This window comes from Anopheles coluzzii, chromosome 2 (genome assembly GCF_943734685.1).
Source record: "Anopheles coluzzii chromosome 2, AcolN3, whole genome shotgun sequence".
Lineage (NCBI taxonomy): Eukaryota > Metazoa > Arthropoda > Insecta > Diptera > Culicidae > Anopheles > Anopheles coluzzii.
In genome coordinates, this window is record NC_064670.1 from 108,618,918 (window position 1) to 108,636,624 (window position 17,707).

Below are 17,707 nucleotides of genomic sequence, written 5' to 3' on the forward strand. Positions count from 1 at the left end.
GTCCAAATTTGATCCAAACTCAATAAACGCACCACTGCGTTCACCGAAACCGCCGGACGGGTCCCTATTCGTGACCTTTGCCGTCAAGCGGTGCCCGGGCTTGATCTGCAGCAAGCGCGCTTTAGAAGCCATGACTTTCTAAACCGGGGCACGATCGCTGTTTGCAAACAAACAGCACCGTAATCGGGTCTGTTTGCTCAGGACGGTGCTTGCGTTCCACCTACCCGCGGTGGCATCGAGATCACCCAAAAGCTTACCCTTCCTGGCTGCTTGACCTAAAGCGTGGGGCCCCGTACGAGGAGTGTCTACGAGCGGGTGCTGTGCTTACAAAGTGAGTTGCTGAAAGTTGATTTCACAACAAACCGCTGTGCGTACCGTAGCCGTTTTGTCAAAATCCTTGTAGCATTTCCATAGCGTGCTCGTGTGCTCTTATCGGTGGTGGAAAATCAAAACCTCCACCACAAGGTGTGTGTGTGTATATGCGTCTCACCGGGAAAGGAGGGACTGTGTGTGGTTGGAAATAAGACGATTTGGGGCCACACCATGTCCAACATTTGGCAGCGAATCGATCGATTGATGTCGATAAGCGGGCAGCATCACATGCATAGATTGCCCTGTGCGCTGTAAATGTTTTTTCGGCGGTCGTGCTGTTGTTGCGAGCGGCTCTGGTTGCTCCAATACCTGTAGCGTTCGCAGTGTATGATGGCATGATCAAGAGCGACCATCGGAGTGGTGCGGATTTTTTTTTTTAATTTCTTGTGCACGTCCCTAATACTCCCGCGTGCTTTGCGCGGGTTTGACTTTTGGCCTCCCGTTTCGCAATTGTTGATCCATTTGTGGCTTCTATTCAACGGCGAAAAGCAATTTCGACGATAAGGAAGTCGATTTAAACAGCGGGCGCGTGTTTTTGTGCTGGGCAGATCTGTGCAGTGCGATAGTTCTGTGTGTGCGTCTACATGAAATGTCAGCACTTTTTTGGTACGTAAAAGAATTAAATGATGTCGGTAATAAAAACACGACATAGGAAGCAAAGATCACATATCTCTTTAAGGCTGCCTGCAACATTTCTGCCACATTTCTTCAAGATGAAGCATAAAAAGAAATGTTTCATCTGCTCGCAGAGCTTATCTCAATCCTCGGACTCATATTTCTTTGCAAAAACGCATTGATCGACAAGCAAAATCAACCGGACTTGGCCGCTAGCCAAACTAATGATCCATTCGCTCGGCAGGAAATCGAATCCACCAATCCGCATCGTTTGATAAGATCCTTATTTTTGCTTGCGCGTGTAATGCAGCGGTGTAACGTTGCAGCGGGTTTTATGAGGTGTCTGATCACTGAGCTAAACAGCGAACCGTCAGCTTATGGGCTTTATGGGTGCCCATTTGCCCTCCCCAGGGGTGCTCAATCGTGGTGCCGTGGCTCCGCTTGCAAGAAATGACAAGAAATAATGCAACGCTCGTAAATTAACACCTGCTCGTGCATTCGTACCGCAAGTCTTGTGATCGGAGCATTGCAGCATTGTGGTACCGTAACACGAGGAACAAAGTAGCAGATCGAGACTGATTTGGTTCGTTTTTGTTTGTTTTTATCTGACTTCTTTTTCATCGATCACATTTCAATCGCACGCGGAATGGCATATTTGTCCGCACCCTGTTTTGGTTGCATTTCGGGTGCATCGAGACGGGTTCGTCGTTTGGCTGCAGGAAGGTGGCTTTTAATTAAAGCAAAACGTTGAGCTCATAAAATATGTTAACAAACTATACCCCATCCCTCGGGTCTTTTTTTCGGGTGGGCGAATCGTGATCGTGAGTGTGAGGCATGCAAATCGTAGCAGCATCAAACCCCTCCCCTCCTCTCCCCTTGTATCCGGATCGGGCGATCGTGTCCCGCCGAAAACACATAAATATGTGTACATTTATATTAAATGCTGCTGTCCACCGCTAAACCGGTAGAAAGAGGGACAGTTTTCTTGTTGCCGGGTAACATACACGTTCGTTGGCGGTTGAATATATAGCCCTCGTTTTTGCCAATTTCCTGTGGATAATTAACAGACTGCGCCCGAGCTGCAGTTGCAGATCGTAAAGTGGCAGTAGATGGTAATTAGAATTTATCGTACCGTGCGACGCCGCGGTTGCGCGGGCTCGAAAGTGTTTCGCCCTCGCCGGTGAAAGGTGGTAGCGAAGATACTTATCTTCGCTGGGTTTTATTTTTGTCTTTTTGTGTGGGGGATTTTTGCCGTGGACGCTGGTTCTTTTTTTAATGCATCGATCCAGATGACAACCGATAATGGTATTGTTTTAATTTAAATTTCGAAGCGAAGGTTCTCTTCCTCTCTATTTGCAAGAATTGCCTAAAAAATGCTTCTTTGATGTTATCGCAACCTTTTTCCCTTTACGGCACACCAATGTAAAAAATGAAGATTTCGAACGGTTTTATCGGTACCGAGCCCGCGGCAATACTCACTTTTTGGCACTGTCGAGGAAAAACTCAAACTCCTTGCCCATCTTGCAGCAGAGCGCCTTCCGAAAGTGGCCCTGGGAGCAGTTGGTGTTGACCATGTGGTTGTCTGTGGGAGGAAAGCAGGGAGAGAAAATAATATGATTAGCTAACGAAGCAAGGCAGTCGATGATGATGCGTTTGTCGCACCGATCGTTGATCGTTTAGTTGGTTTGTTTTTGTCTGTCCCACTAGCTCACGCATAACGGGTAAAACTGGTGCAGTAGCATGTGCGATTGCTTTAATTTTAATTTCAAGCCGTCTCATTTCGGTGGCCAAATTAAATTACGAGTCTCGTTCCCAAGAGAAGTGTTTTCGCCCCAAAAGAAGATACCTTCTTTTCCATTTGGAAAGGAAACAAATTTTGCTAATTTTAATTTTCATTTGGAATTGGAGCTCAAGTCGGGAGAAGACACAAAATCGTTAAACAAATGGAATCTTTCGGTTTTTTTTTGTTGTTGCTTAAATTACTATTCGCAAGAGGGTCGTCTACTGTTGCTCCTGAAAGCCCGTAGCCCGTATACGATGTGCGAAGCTGTGATGATGCTCTCTGCTACCTTGTAATCCTTATCTAATCGAATTTTGATTTTAATTCTCAACGTTTTTGGACCCAATTTTATCTTATTTCGCTGCCCATCGGCTAAGATCTGCATTAAGTAGACCGGTTTACCATTCCTGTCCCATTCGGACTGGTTTGAGGACGTTATCGTGTCGTTTTTGTTGTTGTTGTGCAGATATCTTCGAGGCAAAGGCGAAGATGACATTGATATGAAACCGCGTTGAACAGTGCAGTCATAAACTAATAGTGACATTAATGACGCCGTGGATGAGGATCTTTGCGTGCGGTTTGCATCCCTAATGTCTGTGTGTCGCTCTAGTAGTTCTCGCTTTTTGGATGGTTCTAATCTGATGTTCAGCGACAATCAGGTGGGCCAATAGGTTTTGTAATTTTCGCCAAGAAAGCGAGCGATTGAGAGAAACCACACCGGATGATAATAAACGATCATGTTTTGTGGCCGTTGGCCGTGTGTGTGAGCCTCTCGCTAGAATTGGTCAGAGCTGACATGTTCAGTGTGCGTCCCAACCTACGCACTGACACTGACGATAGCGCGATGAACCGCAAGGTATAATGTGTTGTTTTGTGTCTTCTTTCTGGTAAAACCCCCTATTGAAATCAAGTTTCCAACGTGCAGAAATCTGAACTGCCGTTTTTTCTCTCTCTCTCTCTCGCGCTTTCTCGATTCCGATATTAGAAAACGATCCTCAAAGGTGCGATGCCGACTATTGAGTTGCCGTAGCTAGTCACGATATTTTGATATAAAAATACTATCATACAAACTGTCTACTTTTATGGTGAAAATGTGCGAATTTTCAATCCAATTGGGGCCGTGAGGGGTGAGAAAAGGTGTGTTGAAATAAAACTGCACATAAGAATGTGTAACATGTCATCGAAAGAAGGAAAAGCAATTTAAATATTTAAACCGTCTATCTTTGCTAAGCAACACCTGATACGCGGTGAAGCTTTTGAGGTCACTTCTCTTCTTCCCATTCAGACAGATACTTCTTCCTATTGAACTATATTAAGGAAATGAACTTTTGAACTAGAGAGAGAGAGAGGGACATAAACGGACAACCGCGAAGCATCCTTGACAATCGTTTCGGAAGAAAATCCAATACTCTTGAACCAGCCCATTTCTCGTAGGACGCATTTTGGGTAGGTTGTTATGACGTTATTTAATAAAAGACTCCATTAAAAAACAACCCCCTTTTTCTCGTGCACCATTCAGAAGAAGATGTTGTTTTGGTTTCGTGACGTTCACAATTTATTGACAAGTGTCTGTCTGCTTGCTGCTATCGTTGCGGTCGCAACGCATCTCGGCACACCCGCGCGAGTCTTCTAACACTCAATCTCAATAGCATCGCCGCTCTCAAAGTCGTCAACCAGCTCATCACTGTTGGAGCTTCTTCTTCTGTTGCGTGAGGCTTGGGCGCAAAATAATGTGTTGATTTGGGAAACACAAACACACACACACTCACTCACACCCTTGGAAGGAAACTGGAACCATCGGAATTGATGCGATCGCAGGTTTGGTACGATCGTGACGATCGTAAACATAAAAATCTCACCGAGCCCATACACGCTTTAATTAATGGCACATTTTAGTTCGATATTAACATGGCTCAACGAGAGAAATAGGTGGGTGCGTTGGAATCTTTTAACGTCTTCTCAAAGGAGTGGAGCAGAGGAGAAAGATATTGAACGGCGAACCACAGGGACATAACTCTATTCGATGTTTGGAAGTTCGGTTTCTCGCGCTTGGGATGAGTTTGAGGTTGTATGAGCAACTCCATGGAGGTGAAGATGTTGCTAGACCCACTAACGGTGGCCATTTTGGGGACGATTCGTTGTTGGAAGGTTGGAATTGGTTGCCATTGGGATGGAATTTGAATGTTGCTGGAGGTGTCAAAATATGTCTCATTTCAAATAATATTTCAGAGTCTACGACTGTTTGATATGTATTAACTTCATTAGCGTTTGGAGTTTGGGTGTTTCTCTATTTCGTGAGAAATGTACCCCAATATGGGTTAATGATTATATCCAAAGAAGAATTTGAGGATGTTGGAATCTAAACGGGGCAAATAGTATTCCTGTTCTCTCACATTTTGGATCATTACTTTTAGCCCCTTGTAACTGGTCAAAATTTCAGGTTATGTAGCATTATCTAATATATCCTAACGTCCATTAGTAGTTTTGATGATGCCAAATTAAATTATTGTAAACTTCAGCACGAACGAGCTCTCTCTCTCATATCTTGATCCCTTAACGCGAAACGTGACTTTCACATTAGGCAAATGAAGCTTTCAACAAATTGACAACCAAACGATTAATTTAATATCAAAGATTAGGGATGAGCACAGCAAAGTTTTGTAACATGTTTGCCTGTTTGCCATGCTTTTCAATAGCTGCATTTTATAGCAACCATCTATATTTGTGTGTGTGTCTCAGGTTTACAGTTTGGGGAATTGATGAAGATACATTTCACTCACGGATTTGTGGTCGTATTACATTTCAACACCTCATATGAGCACGCGTTTATTAAAGTGTCATAAATTCCACCAACCGGGAGTTGACGGCTTTTGTGCCGAACGCTCGCTCATAACTATGTTTTACGTTTTATGGGTTAAACCATTGTCACGTGGTTTGTAGGTTTTTTTTTTATTTGAATCTCAGGATTGACCAACCAAAATCTCAATGCCCAATACCATGCAGACACACACACACACTACGTTCCATATGCGATAGATCTTCCCAGTTGCCGGTAAATGTCAGCTGAAAAGATCCCAGAACGGAATGTGATTAGCATAAATGGTCATCATAAAATAGTTATTTCTTCTTTACGCGCAGTGTGTGTGTGTGTGAGTGTTTAATTCTTACTGTTCTCTGTTCACTCGCCGGCTCTGTAGCTGTGTGTCGCAACTCGATCCGCCCCCGAACAACACACGCGAACCGTGTCACGATCGATTAATTCTCGTAAAACTAGACAAACGCAAACGAAAGCCTCGCCACATGATGGGTCTGGGTGCGCGGAACCGAAATTGGGAAGATTTTGCATAATGCTACACGGTTTTAAACTTTCCTGCCCGATCGGAACTGGGGCCTCCTAGACCGGTGTGTGTATTTGTTTAGTGTCAGCCCATCTTCTAAAAGGTAGCCATAAATTCGTTAAAAAGTGTCATCGTTGTCCTGGGTGGTTGGTGTTTGTCTAAAACGCGCAGCTGACTATTTCCATATAAAATGCCATTACGCCCTGGCTTTGTGCGTCAGGTAGAGATAAGAAAAGAAGGCTGTTTTGGTTGTTGTTTGTTAGAAGATTGTAATTTCGTGAAGAATCACTTGGAATGTCGTCCTTGGTGGTGAGTTTTAAATGGTACGTGAATTCAAAATGTGCTTCGGTTTAGGTTTGACTAGATAAGATGAGAATGTCAGAGCGGAACTGGGGGTTTTTTCCACGACCTCATTACCAGATGACTCAGTATTGACAGGAATCACTAGCGCTATATCGCGCGAAAGCGCTGCACCCGTGTGGTCTAATCAAGCTCTCATCCTAATTGAGCTCATTTTAAGCATATTTATAGAGCCAGCAATATTGTCTTACGCACAGGAGCTTACACCAAGGGCAGGTAAAACAAAGCAAAAAAAAGGCTCAAGAGATCATAAAGATTTATAGCAGCGCCACCATGTTGCGTTCATTACATGTTTACGATGGCACAGAACAATAAATTATCCACCTTCTTTCACCGTTTTCTCTTCTCAAAGATACGCACCGGGTTTTCTTTTGTGTGTAGCATTTGTTGCTAATTTTTTATTCACGTTCGCAATCAACGACACCGTCCAGGCAGCGCTGCGTAACTACCCAGTCTCATTGCGCTACTGGTTACGGTCGTTCTGCTCTGATTAGTGCCCAACTCAAAGATTCCTTCGGCTGCGCGTTGATTGAATTTTATGATCCACCGTCTCGGTGTGCTTGGCCTTCCGGACGCTGTGCTCACGGGAATGATCGGTTTGTCTATTGTTTCTTGAGCCACACCATGGTCTGGTCATTGTGAACACCGACAGTAACGTGCGCCAGTCTCTTTTTCAACCGCCCTCCGGGCACAGACAATGGTGGCGCGCTGGTGGCACGTTTGATTTACGACAGGTAGCAGCTATCATTCCGATGCGACAGGGTTAAAAATCATAATCAATTTAGTGCTCTCATTAAAAACGGGAAGAGGCGACATAAAAAACCCGACTTCAATCTTTGGCAGTAGCCGGGAGAGCCTGCAATACAACCTGGCCAGCGCAACATTGGGTGTCGTATTTTTGTTTGAAGTTTTGAGGTTTTTTTTTTGTTGAGGCTTTGCTTCGTTTGCTGGAAGTAAAATTAAATGACCTCCACACCATTCCACGATTGCACCCGCCGAAGAAGAACAGACAAACGGTGTGTCCGGCGCGTCCGGCGAGGAAAATCTTCACAATCACCACCGAAATTCGCGCATATCCCCAGACTGCTGTCGCTGGGGAAGATGGTTGTTCTTTGCCGGGTAGCTGCCCCGGCATCGGCTAGCACCACCGGTAGCTTGGTAGCGGGAAATTATTCCGAACATTTTGATTAGCTTATTCTCTGCCGTTTTCCGGTTTTCGTACCGGTGGCACTGCCTGTCGCACCGGTCGCCGTGGTCATCGTCGTAAAGAGATATCATTTTATTTTCATTTGACCGTTTGGCAGAAGCGAAGATTCAAACATAGCGGAGGGTGGGTACGCGTATATCGTGCTTTGGCTGTGTTTGCAGATCTGCTCAGTCGCTGCCTTGCGCTGCAGTGGGAACGAAACGCGCCGCAAACGGAAGGGTATCATGCAATTTGTGCTGCCAGTGTACAATAAAATCATCGCCTTTTGGAGTTGGAATCAAACGGGAAAGGAGGAAAGGGCGGGCAAACATGTTTGAAGGTTTTCTTGTTCGATTTTTGGGGAGAATTGAGCCCCAGCAGTGCCTCAGGGACTTCCGTTAGTGCGAGCGCGGCGTCCTGTGTCTGATGACAATAATTTGGTGCGTGTGCAGTGATTACAGGGAGCTTGATCTTCACCGTGCGATAGGGTTTATTGGTTTCGGTGCAGCGGGCAGGAGGGCTTGTTGTGCACTCAGCAGGAAAGATTGTTACAGCAAGTTAGGAGCTCGTATAGATCAGATTAAATGGTCAGAAATTGCTGCAAATTATTACTTCAACGCGGACGGGGGGTTTTTCTTCTTTTGCTGTACATGTTCTTGCCTAAAGAAAACAAACGACAAGAAACAACAAATATTCGTCCCATTTCGCATCCTCACTGATTAGCGCAGCGCTTGTACGCATCCGATAGAATCAACAATAACAACAGCAAAATGAAATCCAAAAATCTTAACAGCCTGCAAAGCGACGAACCTCCGAAAATTCAAAGCGTCTCGTTTGAGAATGTCTCTTCATTAGCAGAATCCAAGAATACTTCCTTCCGAAACATACATTCGGCACTCATTCAGCAAAGTGCGGGCCACCGTACGACCGACTTGCGGGTGAGACAGGGTCGGCTGTGTTCCGAGGAAGCGAAGGAGGCCGTTATAAAATTGTCTAAATTGTTGTTGACAGCGAACCGGTAGGCCAAATGGCGGGATTGCAGGCTGGCAAGGAGCACACCCGTAACAACAGCACGGGATGAACGGCGATGGTGAAGCTCAAACGCACAAAAAAAGTGAAACGTGCCCAAACGGAAGGTCGATCATCAATCATTAAAAAAGCGCTGATGCGGGAGGCACTGGGAAGGATGGTTGTGACTATGAATTTGACCTATGGGAAACATTTTCGGAACGGAATCGTAATCAAATCATACCGATTCAAAAATGCTCGTAGGATGAGGTAAACAAACGCTCTATGTTGGAGATTTTTTATGCTCCAAAGCAATCAACGTACTTCTGCTTGAAACGGGTGCCAACGCGGAACGATCCCAATGTAAGGCTGGCTGCAAGAAGTTCTTGCTGCGGGATGTAACGTCTTCTCCTTGCTCTACATTGTTCGCGTTTGCTTGTGTTTCACTTTCAGAATCGCGAAAGTCTTTTAGTTTTTTGGGGTTAAGATTCATACCCCTCATTCCTCATCGGGTAGCAGCAGTTCCAGCCGCTGTTGGGAGTAAGTGGAAGGTATTTTGGGATATTGTGTTTTTTTCGAAGATCGCAGAACTCAAACAAAAAAACCTGTGTCCGAAATGTTGTGTCCCGCGTGGAATTTCACATCATTAGGAGGTATTCCGATCAGAATGTGTCTCCCTAACAAGCTGACGTATATTTATGCGCTTGTGTATTCCCCCCAGAGCTCAGCATAAGGCCCTGAGAGATCCGAGGGCTGAGTCAGCGAGTGATCGGTGGCCATTGGACGCGATCGGCGGAGGTTTTCTGGATCAGATTTTATTCGTTGGTGAGATTTATACTTTTACTCTCATTATTTATATCGTCCCAATACGGTACTTCAACTCTGGGTAAAGTACAGCATGAATTTCAGCGGGGGCGATTTGTTAGTTCTGTGCAACGGTTGTTTATGTGTGTGTCGTTCAAAACTTTGATCACAAAAAACAAGGCCTTTAACCTAAAAAAAAAAAACAACAGCATCACCACAACGATGACGGGTTTCCAGTTGTGTCTTGCTCCGTAATCTTTTGGTCCGGGTTGCGCCACACACACAACAAAAAAAAGCTTTGGTGGTCAGCGCACAGGTTTTGGTTGTTTTATCCGATCACATCATTCAATTTAATGAGTTCAAGAGAAAATCAAATTATCGAAGTCCCCTCGCATTTACGGTCGCGCGTTGCCGGTTGGGAAGCGGGACGCTTTTGACCGCGCGCAGAGTCGGAACTTCCAAACTGTCTCCCGAACGATCAGCCATTAATCAGCCATTTTGTCTGTCTGTGTGTGTATTGTGGCTTTGTCTGGCTGTGTTTTTTTTTTGTAGTTGTCTATTGGCACATGTGTGTCGCGTCATCGGGAATCGGAGGTAAGTCTATAAAAACAGGGCCATAGATCGAGATATCGAACGAAAAGGGATTTTGGGAAATTAAAATAGTCATCTCTTGGACTAGGTGCTGCCGCGGTTTGTCTGGAGATGGACGTTTGACACAAATGCATGGCTTTGTTTATGGGATTCGTAGACAACACTAACGCTGAGTGTGTTTTAATGTGAAGACAACATACCGAAAAGACGGGGAACCGTTCGGTATTGAGTCGTAAAAATTGGTAGAAAAAAACAACAACAAAAAAACAGATAAAGTGACGCAAATGCCGGAGAGTTAACAGATTTTATTGGATCCTTATAAACGGCATCTTGCAAGTTTACGCGTGGGGTAAGCATTTTGGTCAGAGAAAACAACAGGAAACCTTTTCCAATAGGATGATTATGGGGGGAATTATGAATCTCGTTTAAGCAATAGTTAAACAAACATTAAAAGTATATGTCCCGTAGTTCCGAAAATTCGAAGGAATCCTGGAGATATTAATCGGCAACTTCCAAAGAATCGGTTTTACAAACCTTAACAGTTCAATAACGACGGATGCATCTGAAATGCGTGCTTTATCTTTCATCTTATTACTGTCAGTCGCTCGACGAACGTTTTACCTATTATCTTTTACCCAAGCGCAGTAGATTATTGGCTCGGCAGATTCCCTTTAAAACACATTTCCCAAAAACGTTGACTCTCGATTGATTCCAAATCATAAAAGAGTCATAAAACTTTGAGTCAGTTTTATGGCTGATTGAATACTCAAGGTCCACTATTGTGAAGCTTCTGTGTGTTCCCGTTTGCGCTGATATGGGCAGCAGATAGGTTCCCGCTTTGGCCGTTTGTTGACCATTAAGGTTGAAAGGTTCATCCACATTAAAAGGGTTTGGCGGACAAGGTGTGTATGGCTAGTAAAAGCATTTAAAATGATCTGTAGTGTTCTCCTAACGTTTACTTCTTATATGAAAACAAGTGGAGCGCCTAGACAATGCTCTGTGAAAGCTTTGAGACATATTGAAGAGAGTAAAGTGTACTTACTGGTCAGCTGCTGGTAGTGGGGATCTTCGGTGTCGGTGAAAAACCATGTCTAAAATTGAAAAGATAAAGAAGAGTAATGTTAGCATTGCTTAAAAAAAGGAACAAATAGCATTAAACATAATGAATTTCCACTGACTTTGTTCCCTGATTAACCAGAAGCAATGAAAGAATTATAATAATAAACAACATACTAGGGTTAAGGGTCCTCTGTTGCAGGCGAATCACAACCAATCGATCGATTGATGATCGATTACGTCTGTAAACTCCTTCCGTCTTACTTTCTTGATCATCAACCGATCGCCGACTCAATAAAAGATAATCAGCTTAATTATTCTAATTAAAATATCAACCCCGCGAAAGCACCGGATCGAGAGCCAGAGGGAAAACCTAGCTTTGCCCATTCATGGCAACCGCCCGGCCACGAAACGGGACATCATTTTCCCCGAGGGGCCCGTTTGAGTTCCCTGTTTGTGGAGTTTTCCTCTTACGCTTTTGCCGCCACCAATGCCGAACTTGACCATACCGACGGGCTGAGGGATAGGTCTGGTTGTGGCGCGGGAAAAAGAAGACACAGCAGCAGCGGACGCGCTCGGGAGACATTTGACGGAGCAATGGTCCCATCATCGTTCGACATTGAGCGATGGAAGAGGAGGAGAAGGTTCGACAGACACAAATGCAGCCCGCTAAACGGTTCGCGATCGCGATTGCTTCAACCGCGGGACCAGTTTGCCGTTTGCAAACGCGCCGCTGATTCCCGATTCCAGTCACTATCGATTGTCGTCCGAGCGATCTGAGATCTTGCTTTCATCACTCGATCTTCGGGTTCGTCAAGAGCATGGTGGAAGCCGCCGATCGACACCGGTGCAAGAGCAGCGGGGTCGTCAAAGCTGTCGCGGGGCCGCAAGAAAAAGTTCCCATTTCCAAATATGTCCACCAAAGTACAAGCGGGCCTGGATCGTCCGGTTCGGCCTTTGCTGCTGTGATTTGAGTGCTTTGGTGGGAAAAAAACACGGGGCCCGCGTGGTTTGAGTGCGACAAAAACCGGAAATCGGTACGGTCGTCTGTGTTACAGTTCTGTCAGCGCTTTCGGGCGGAGCGCTGATGCGTCTTTATGCATGAGGGTTGCCCTTTTTTGCTTATCGTATTTTAATCATCTCATCACCGGCACTCTCGCACTGGCCGGGCTGCGTGTCAGAACTCTTCCTTGCTCCGATCGCGGACCAATGAGCCAGGCAATTGCATTTTGATTGCATTCCTGGCGTTTTCCAACTGGCGACAGATTGAAGTTTCGCTGTCGATTGATCGCCCGGCCGGGCCATGTGTGGCTTGGGTTTGACATCGCAATCAGCATACAGAGAGCGCAATTAAGAAATGAATGTGACGCAATTAAGGGACACCCTTTTTTGGACAGGAAAGATGCGTTTGGGTATGAGGCGGTGAGGTGAAAACAAAGAAATAGTGTCAAACTATGTGCCAGAATTATGATATTGACGGAGTGTGGTTTGAGTGTTTGAGTTTTGAGGATTAAAGATGGGGTCTTCTTCATTTCCCAAAATTTGAAAGATCTTTGAAGTTCCATTCATTGGCATGCAATCAAGAACACGATCTAATTAAGTTTCCCCGCAATGATCTCATTTGTGTCCAAAAACCAAGCGACTTTAACCTTTTCGCTGGCAACTGATTGCCATCATCCACCTCAAAATGAACGCCTTTGTTTTGGAAAACGCACATCTTGTCAACCCGCATCCAGTGTGCGATCGTATCGCCGTTTTTGCAATTTCGATACAGATACACTCCTACCCCCACGGGCCATCTTACCACAGGAAATAGCATTCATCAGACGTGGTGCGAAATAAATTGCCCATTGATTGCGTCCGGGGAGTGTCGATGTTTCGAAAGAAAAGGAAAAGAAGGCACAACCCCTCTGCCAAGAAACATTAGAGCGATCGATCGATCGGTTGCGCGCGCGCTATCAGTTGATTAACATCTAATTAGACCAGACACGAACAAATGATGCCGATGTTTCTTTCCGACTGTGTCGGGGCGTTTCGAGAGCAGCGAAGGAAAGCGATATCTTCCTGCACGGGGCATAGAACGGGCGACGAGAGAGCCCTGTTCGTTGATGTGATTAATCGCCCTTCGCGCTCGCTTTTGTTGTGTGTGTTTTGCATGGGCGAAAAAGACCCGCCGGTCTCACTTCCTTCCACGCGAGAAGGTGTTTGCTGATCTTCCCTGGAGGAGGGTGCAGTAGGTGATAAGATGGCAATCGATTATGTCAAAAGATGCCGAGAGAGAAAGAGAGAGAGAAAGAGAGAGAGAGAGAGAGAGCTGCGAGGCCAAACGCATCTTGTGGAGTGTGGAGCATAAAATGGTGATCCGTGCTGTGATCGCTTTTGCTCGCGGTCGAGATCGAGGAGTAGCAGCAACAGCCAGGGCGACACACCGTTTCCCTATTCAAATATCAATTTAATTTACTGACTCATTGTTCATTGAAGCATAAATCAGTTTTCACGATCGCTTTCGCTGTCTCTACACAGCTTTTCTTACACTGTTTATCGCTTACTTCTCCTGTTACTTGCATGCGTTTGTGTTGTAAAGGAACCACATAAACTCACCTTCTTCTGTTACACTTAATGGTATGATGGGGTTTTTTTGCGGTTCGAACGAGTTTGAATGTATTTGTTTCTTTTGATTACATTTTCTTCAGCGGTTAGCGACAAGTTTGTTGCAGTGTGAGTTTAAAAAAAGGCGTTTGTATTTTTGTGGCGATTTTAGATGAAATAGTAACACAAAATCAACTAACGAACACCATCTGGAAAGCCTGCAAACGGTAGAGATCACAGCGTGATCTAAGATAGCCTCTTGCAGTTTAGTGGCTTCTTTTCTTTGAAATCGAAAGTACTCCTGCTTCTTGGTAAAGCGAAACATCCTAACAAACGAGCAAACAAACTAAGCTTCTTATAGCGTTTTAATGGAAGCTGAGCGTTAAGGAGTGAATCGAAAGACAGCACAAGAGGCCAATGTTCAAACAAATTCTCGTCCTCGTAACTGCTACAAAACCAAAGCCAAAACTGTACAGCAAAAAGGCAACGATCTTGATAAAAAAATCCAAAATGGCAAAACAAAAATCCGCTCGTACAACCCAATCGGACACCTCTACTCCCGGGTTCGGCCAGCAAGGGCGCAATGCGATTTATTTCTCTTCCGCCAAACGGCCGCCCGTGCGCGCCCGGACAAGCGTCTCAAAAATTAAGATTTATTTGCTCATTGAAATTTCACATTATTTGTATATAATTCATGTTTTGCTGATGTTCTACACGGGTTGTGGTTATTGCGGGGGCCGCTCGGTGTGTCGCACGAGACACGGTGGTACGGGCTTTGAATGCGCTTCCCTTTCGTGGTGTGTTTTTTTTCACTCTTCTCGTCTGAGATGCTGGAGGGTTTCCTTTTCAATAGGAACTCTCGCTTCTTGCACGGTGGTGTGTGTGTGCCACGAGTTGCAAAGTAGCAGCAAAGCCCGTCCGCCTCCGTGCAATCGAAAGCGAGTGCAACTTCATCACGACTTTTGTTGTCTCGGGTTTGTCGTCGCGGGCTTTTGCGGTAAGGTTTGGGATGCACCCGCGGCCGTACTGCCGGCCACGGAGTGTATTGAGAGTGGCAAAAGGGTGACAAAACAACTGTAACGACCGAGATTGTGCTGCACGCCGCAGCACCACCAGCACACGTGGCTTCTCGTTTGCCAACGTATGCGAAGGTGTGTGGGTTAGTTATAATCAGGTTATTTTGTGGGGTATTTTTTGCCTATCTTTTGATGCTTTCAAAGCAATAAATTCTTTGCAAAAAACTAACCAAACCTAGCTCAAATTTAAGCGCACACACGGAAGCACGTTGGACGTTTTGTTTATTTTAATTTTTTGCTGCCAAATGGCTCGATTTTCATCACTCGCCACAGCGCAAAACCGTAGCAAAGTGACAACAATTCTCGCAAACGGCACCATGGAACACATCCGTGCCTCAGCACGTAGCGGGTGTAGAGTTTCGTTCCGCTTCGTGTCGGTGTCCGGTCCACGCTTGGGCGTGTTGCTTGGTGTGCATCCCGGGTTTTGCAGTTCTTATGGACGCATTTTGCTGAATGAGTTTCTTTCTCGACAGCTTTTTGCGACCTTCCTACTTGCACAAGCACGTTTTTAAAGTTTGCGAAAGCCAAAAACAAACCCTCATCGCGCGGCGGGGGGATTCAAATTTTACCCGAATTGTGCTGAAAGAGGGTTAATTATTGGATGGTTTTAGAAAATGCTGACCACAAAGTAAGTGGGTTTTTAAAAACATTTCAGTTTGGTTCATGAAATTGTTTACAATTCTTTAAATCCATTTAATTCATCCGCGTTTTGGGTTGATTGTTGCTAACGTGACTGGAGTGGCACATGAGTTGTATGTAAGTTTTGAAACTAAAATAAAACATTGGTCTTCATTAACGCAACTGAAGTTTGACATTAATTCAATGTTTGAGGAATCATCTTTAGAACTGTTTTCTTGATGTTTAATTTTAAGGCAACACAGGGCCACACAATGGTCTAAAACATGGCCGGATGAGAGCAAACTTTAATCCCGGAAGACCTCCTGCAAACTGAAAGTAACCAATCTTTTAGGTCCCCGTTTAATTCTAAAAGCCAGATGTAAGACTACGTAAGACTTGGTCACTTTTTTGCTCTACAGAAAGAATAGAAGACGTACAATTGATCTCGTCACCGCACTACATGCTTTTTAACGCGAGAAACCTAATGGACGCGTAAACAACCCCTTAACGCACATGTGTAGCGACTACCCATGAGGTTTCGGGCACATGTTGGTTGTACCACACCAAGCTATAAATAGCTAGGCATTCCCAAAACACGTTACGCATCGGGCAGATGAAGGCATAAAGCGCGTTGTATCTTTCCTTTCTGGGTGTCATACATCTTGATGATCGGACAAGAGCGCGCATAACTCCACAGAAGATCCCCTTTACAGCATATATCCGACCTATTTCCGATATCCATGGATGATGACTTAATCCTTCTCTGCGATGGGCGTCGGCAAATGCCGCCTTTGTGTCACGGTGATCTGCTGACAAATTGACTTCTAGCAGAAGAGTTCTAGCTCGAAAGTGATCAAGTGGCAACAACATCATTTACACATGTGTGTTCTTGGAAAAAAAAGCGAAGGGGCGGGATGAACCAACTAAACCGACTCACACGAAATTGCCGTGATCGTGTAGCCCGACGGTGGGAAAAAGGGGTGCTTACAAGTGGTGATGCTTTGTGGGCTGGCGGTATTTATGCTCATAAAGTGCGCCGTGTGTTACACAACCGAAAACAAGTAGCGTTGATGGGACGATGATGAACGGGGAAGTAAGACAATTCGTGTTATACACCAACGAAGTTTACACCGTGTGTAAGAATAAAGGGGTCTAATGACACACCGAGTTCCTAGAATCATATACGCCACATGTAAATGTCATTGACTTTTCCGTTTTTTCCCCGCCGAATTTTTTGATGGGAAAACCACCGTTCCCCCGGAGCGGTGTGAGTGAACATGAGCAATGGGAAAAAAGTGTTGCATTTGCAAGTGGTTGAGAAAGAAAAGCGACCCATAACGGCAACGACAACAAGTGGCTGTAAACGTTTCGGGCGTCAGCGTGTGGCATCCTGTTTGTTGGACACTTTTCTTCACACATGTGAACCGATACCGGGTCGGTAGTCGGGTCGGAAAATCTTTGCATTCTGAGGAAGTGTGTTTTTGTTACTGCCTTTTTTGTTACAGCTGTTGATTTATTCTCTTGCTTAAGAAAAGGGCGAGGGTCGTTTTTTTCCAATGGATTTTGAAGTGATTAAAGAACAAACAAATAAATGAGGTGCGCAGTAGCATTAACGTTGACGGGGATAGTTTGTTAACTTTTCTCTCTCATAATCTGCTGACATATTGCACGGTTTTGTTATTTGAGGCTCATAACTTAAAATAATAAACAAAGTGTTGTTTTTGAAAACTATATTCAATAAATACAGGGTGAGAGAGAAAACGATGCTTTGATGGCACAATATTCGGCAATTAATGTATGTGAAACCATTTTGGGCTTGAATTAAACTCATTTTTATACGTCCCCTACATGGTTTTGTCCCTGCAACCACCTACGATGGTCAGTATGGTGGCAATTTTTCAAGCAAGAAATTAAAACAAACTAGCAGAAGCGGGGGGCTCGGTTGCATCAACAAAACCGCCTTCGGGCGATGCATTATTAGCATCATCGTTGGTCGTGGGCGTTCGCGTCCTGATGCATAAAGAGCAATCCGCAATCTCACCTTCCGTTGAGGCGTGAGGAAAAAAAAACAAGAACGAGTATCGAGTTCACAATAACACAGGATACCAAAAGGAAAGACGCAGCATCGTACGTTTGTCAACATCCTCCACCCAAGCCTACGCACGTTTGTTTTTATTCTGTTTGCCCGAAGTGAAGGCCCACAAACACGCACACGAGAAGTGAAAGATAAAGAGCGGAAAAAGGCTGCAAACGACAGCATAGTACGGTTGTGTGACACACCAGTATGTCCGGGAGCAAAACAAAAAAAAAAAAA

General features: G+C 44.9%; 1 protein-coding gene across 1 annotated transcript in view; it reads right to left on the minus strand.

Moving 5' to 3' along the window:
- Nucleotides 1-17,707, minus strand: part of LOC120949945 (fringe glycosyltransferase) — a 123,130-nt gene that overhangs the window by 71,261 nt on the left and 34,162 nt on the right. The window contains exons 3-4 of the mRNA XM_040367593.2: nt 11,097-11,145; nt 2,467-2,569 (exon numbers count right to left, since the gene is read on the minus strand). Of these exons, the coding sequence (XP_040223527.2) occupies nt 2,467-2,569; nt 11,097-11,145 (152 nt within the window). The remainder of the gene's footprint in view (nt 1-2,466; nt 2,570-11,096; nt 11,146-17,707) is intronic.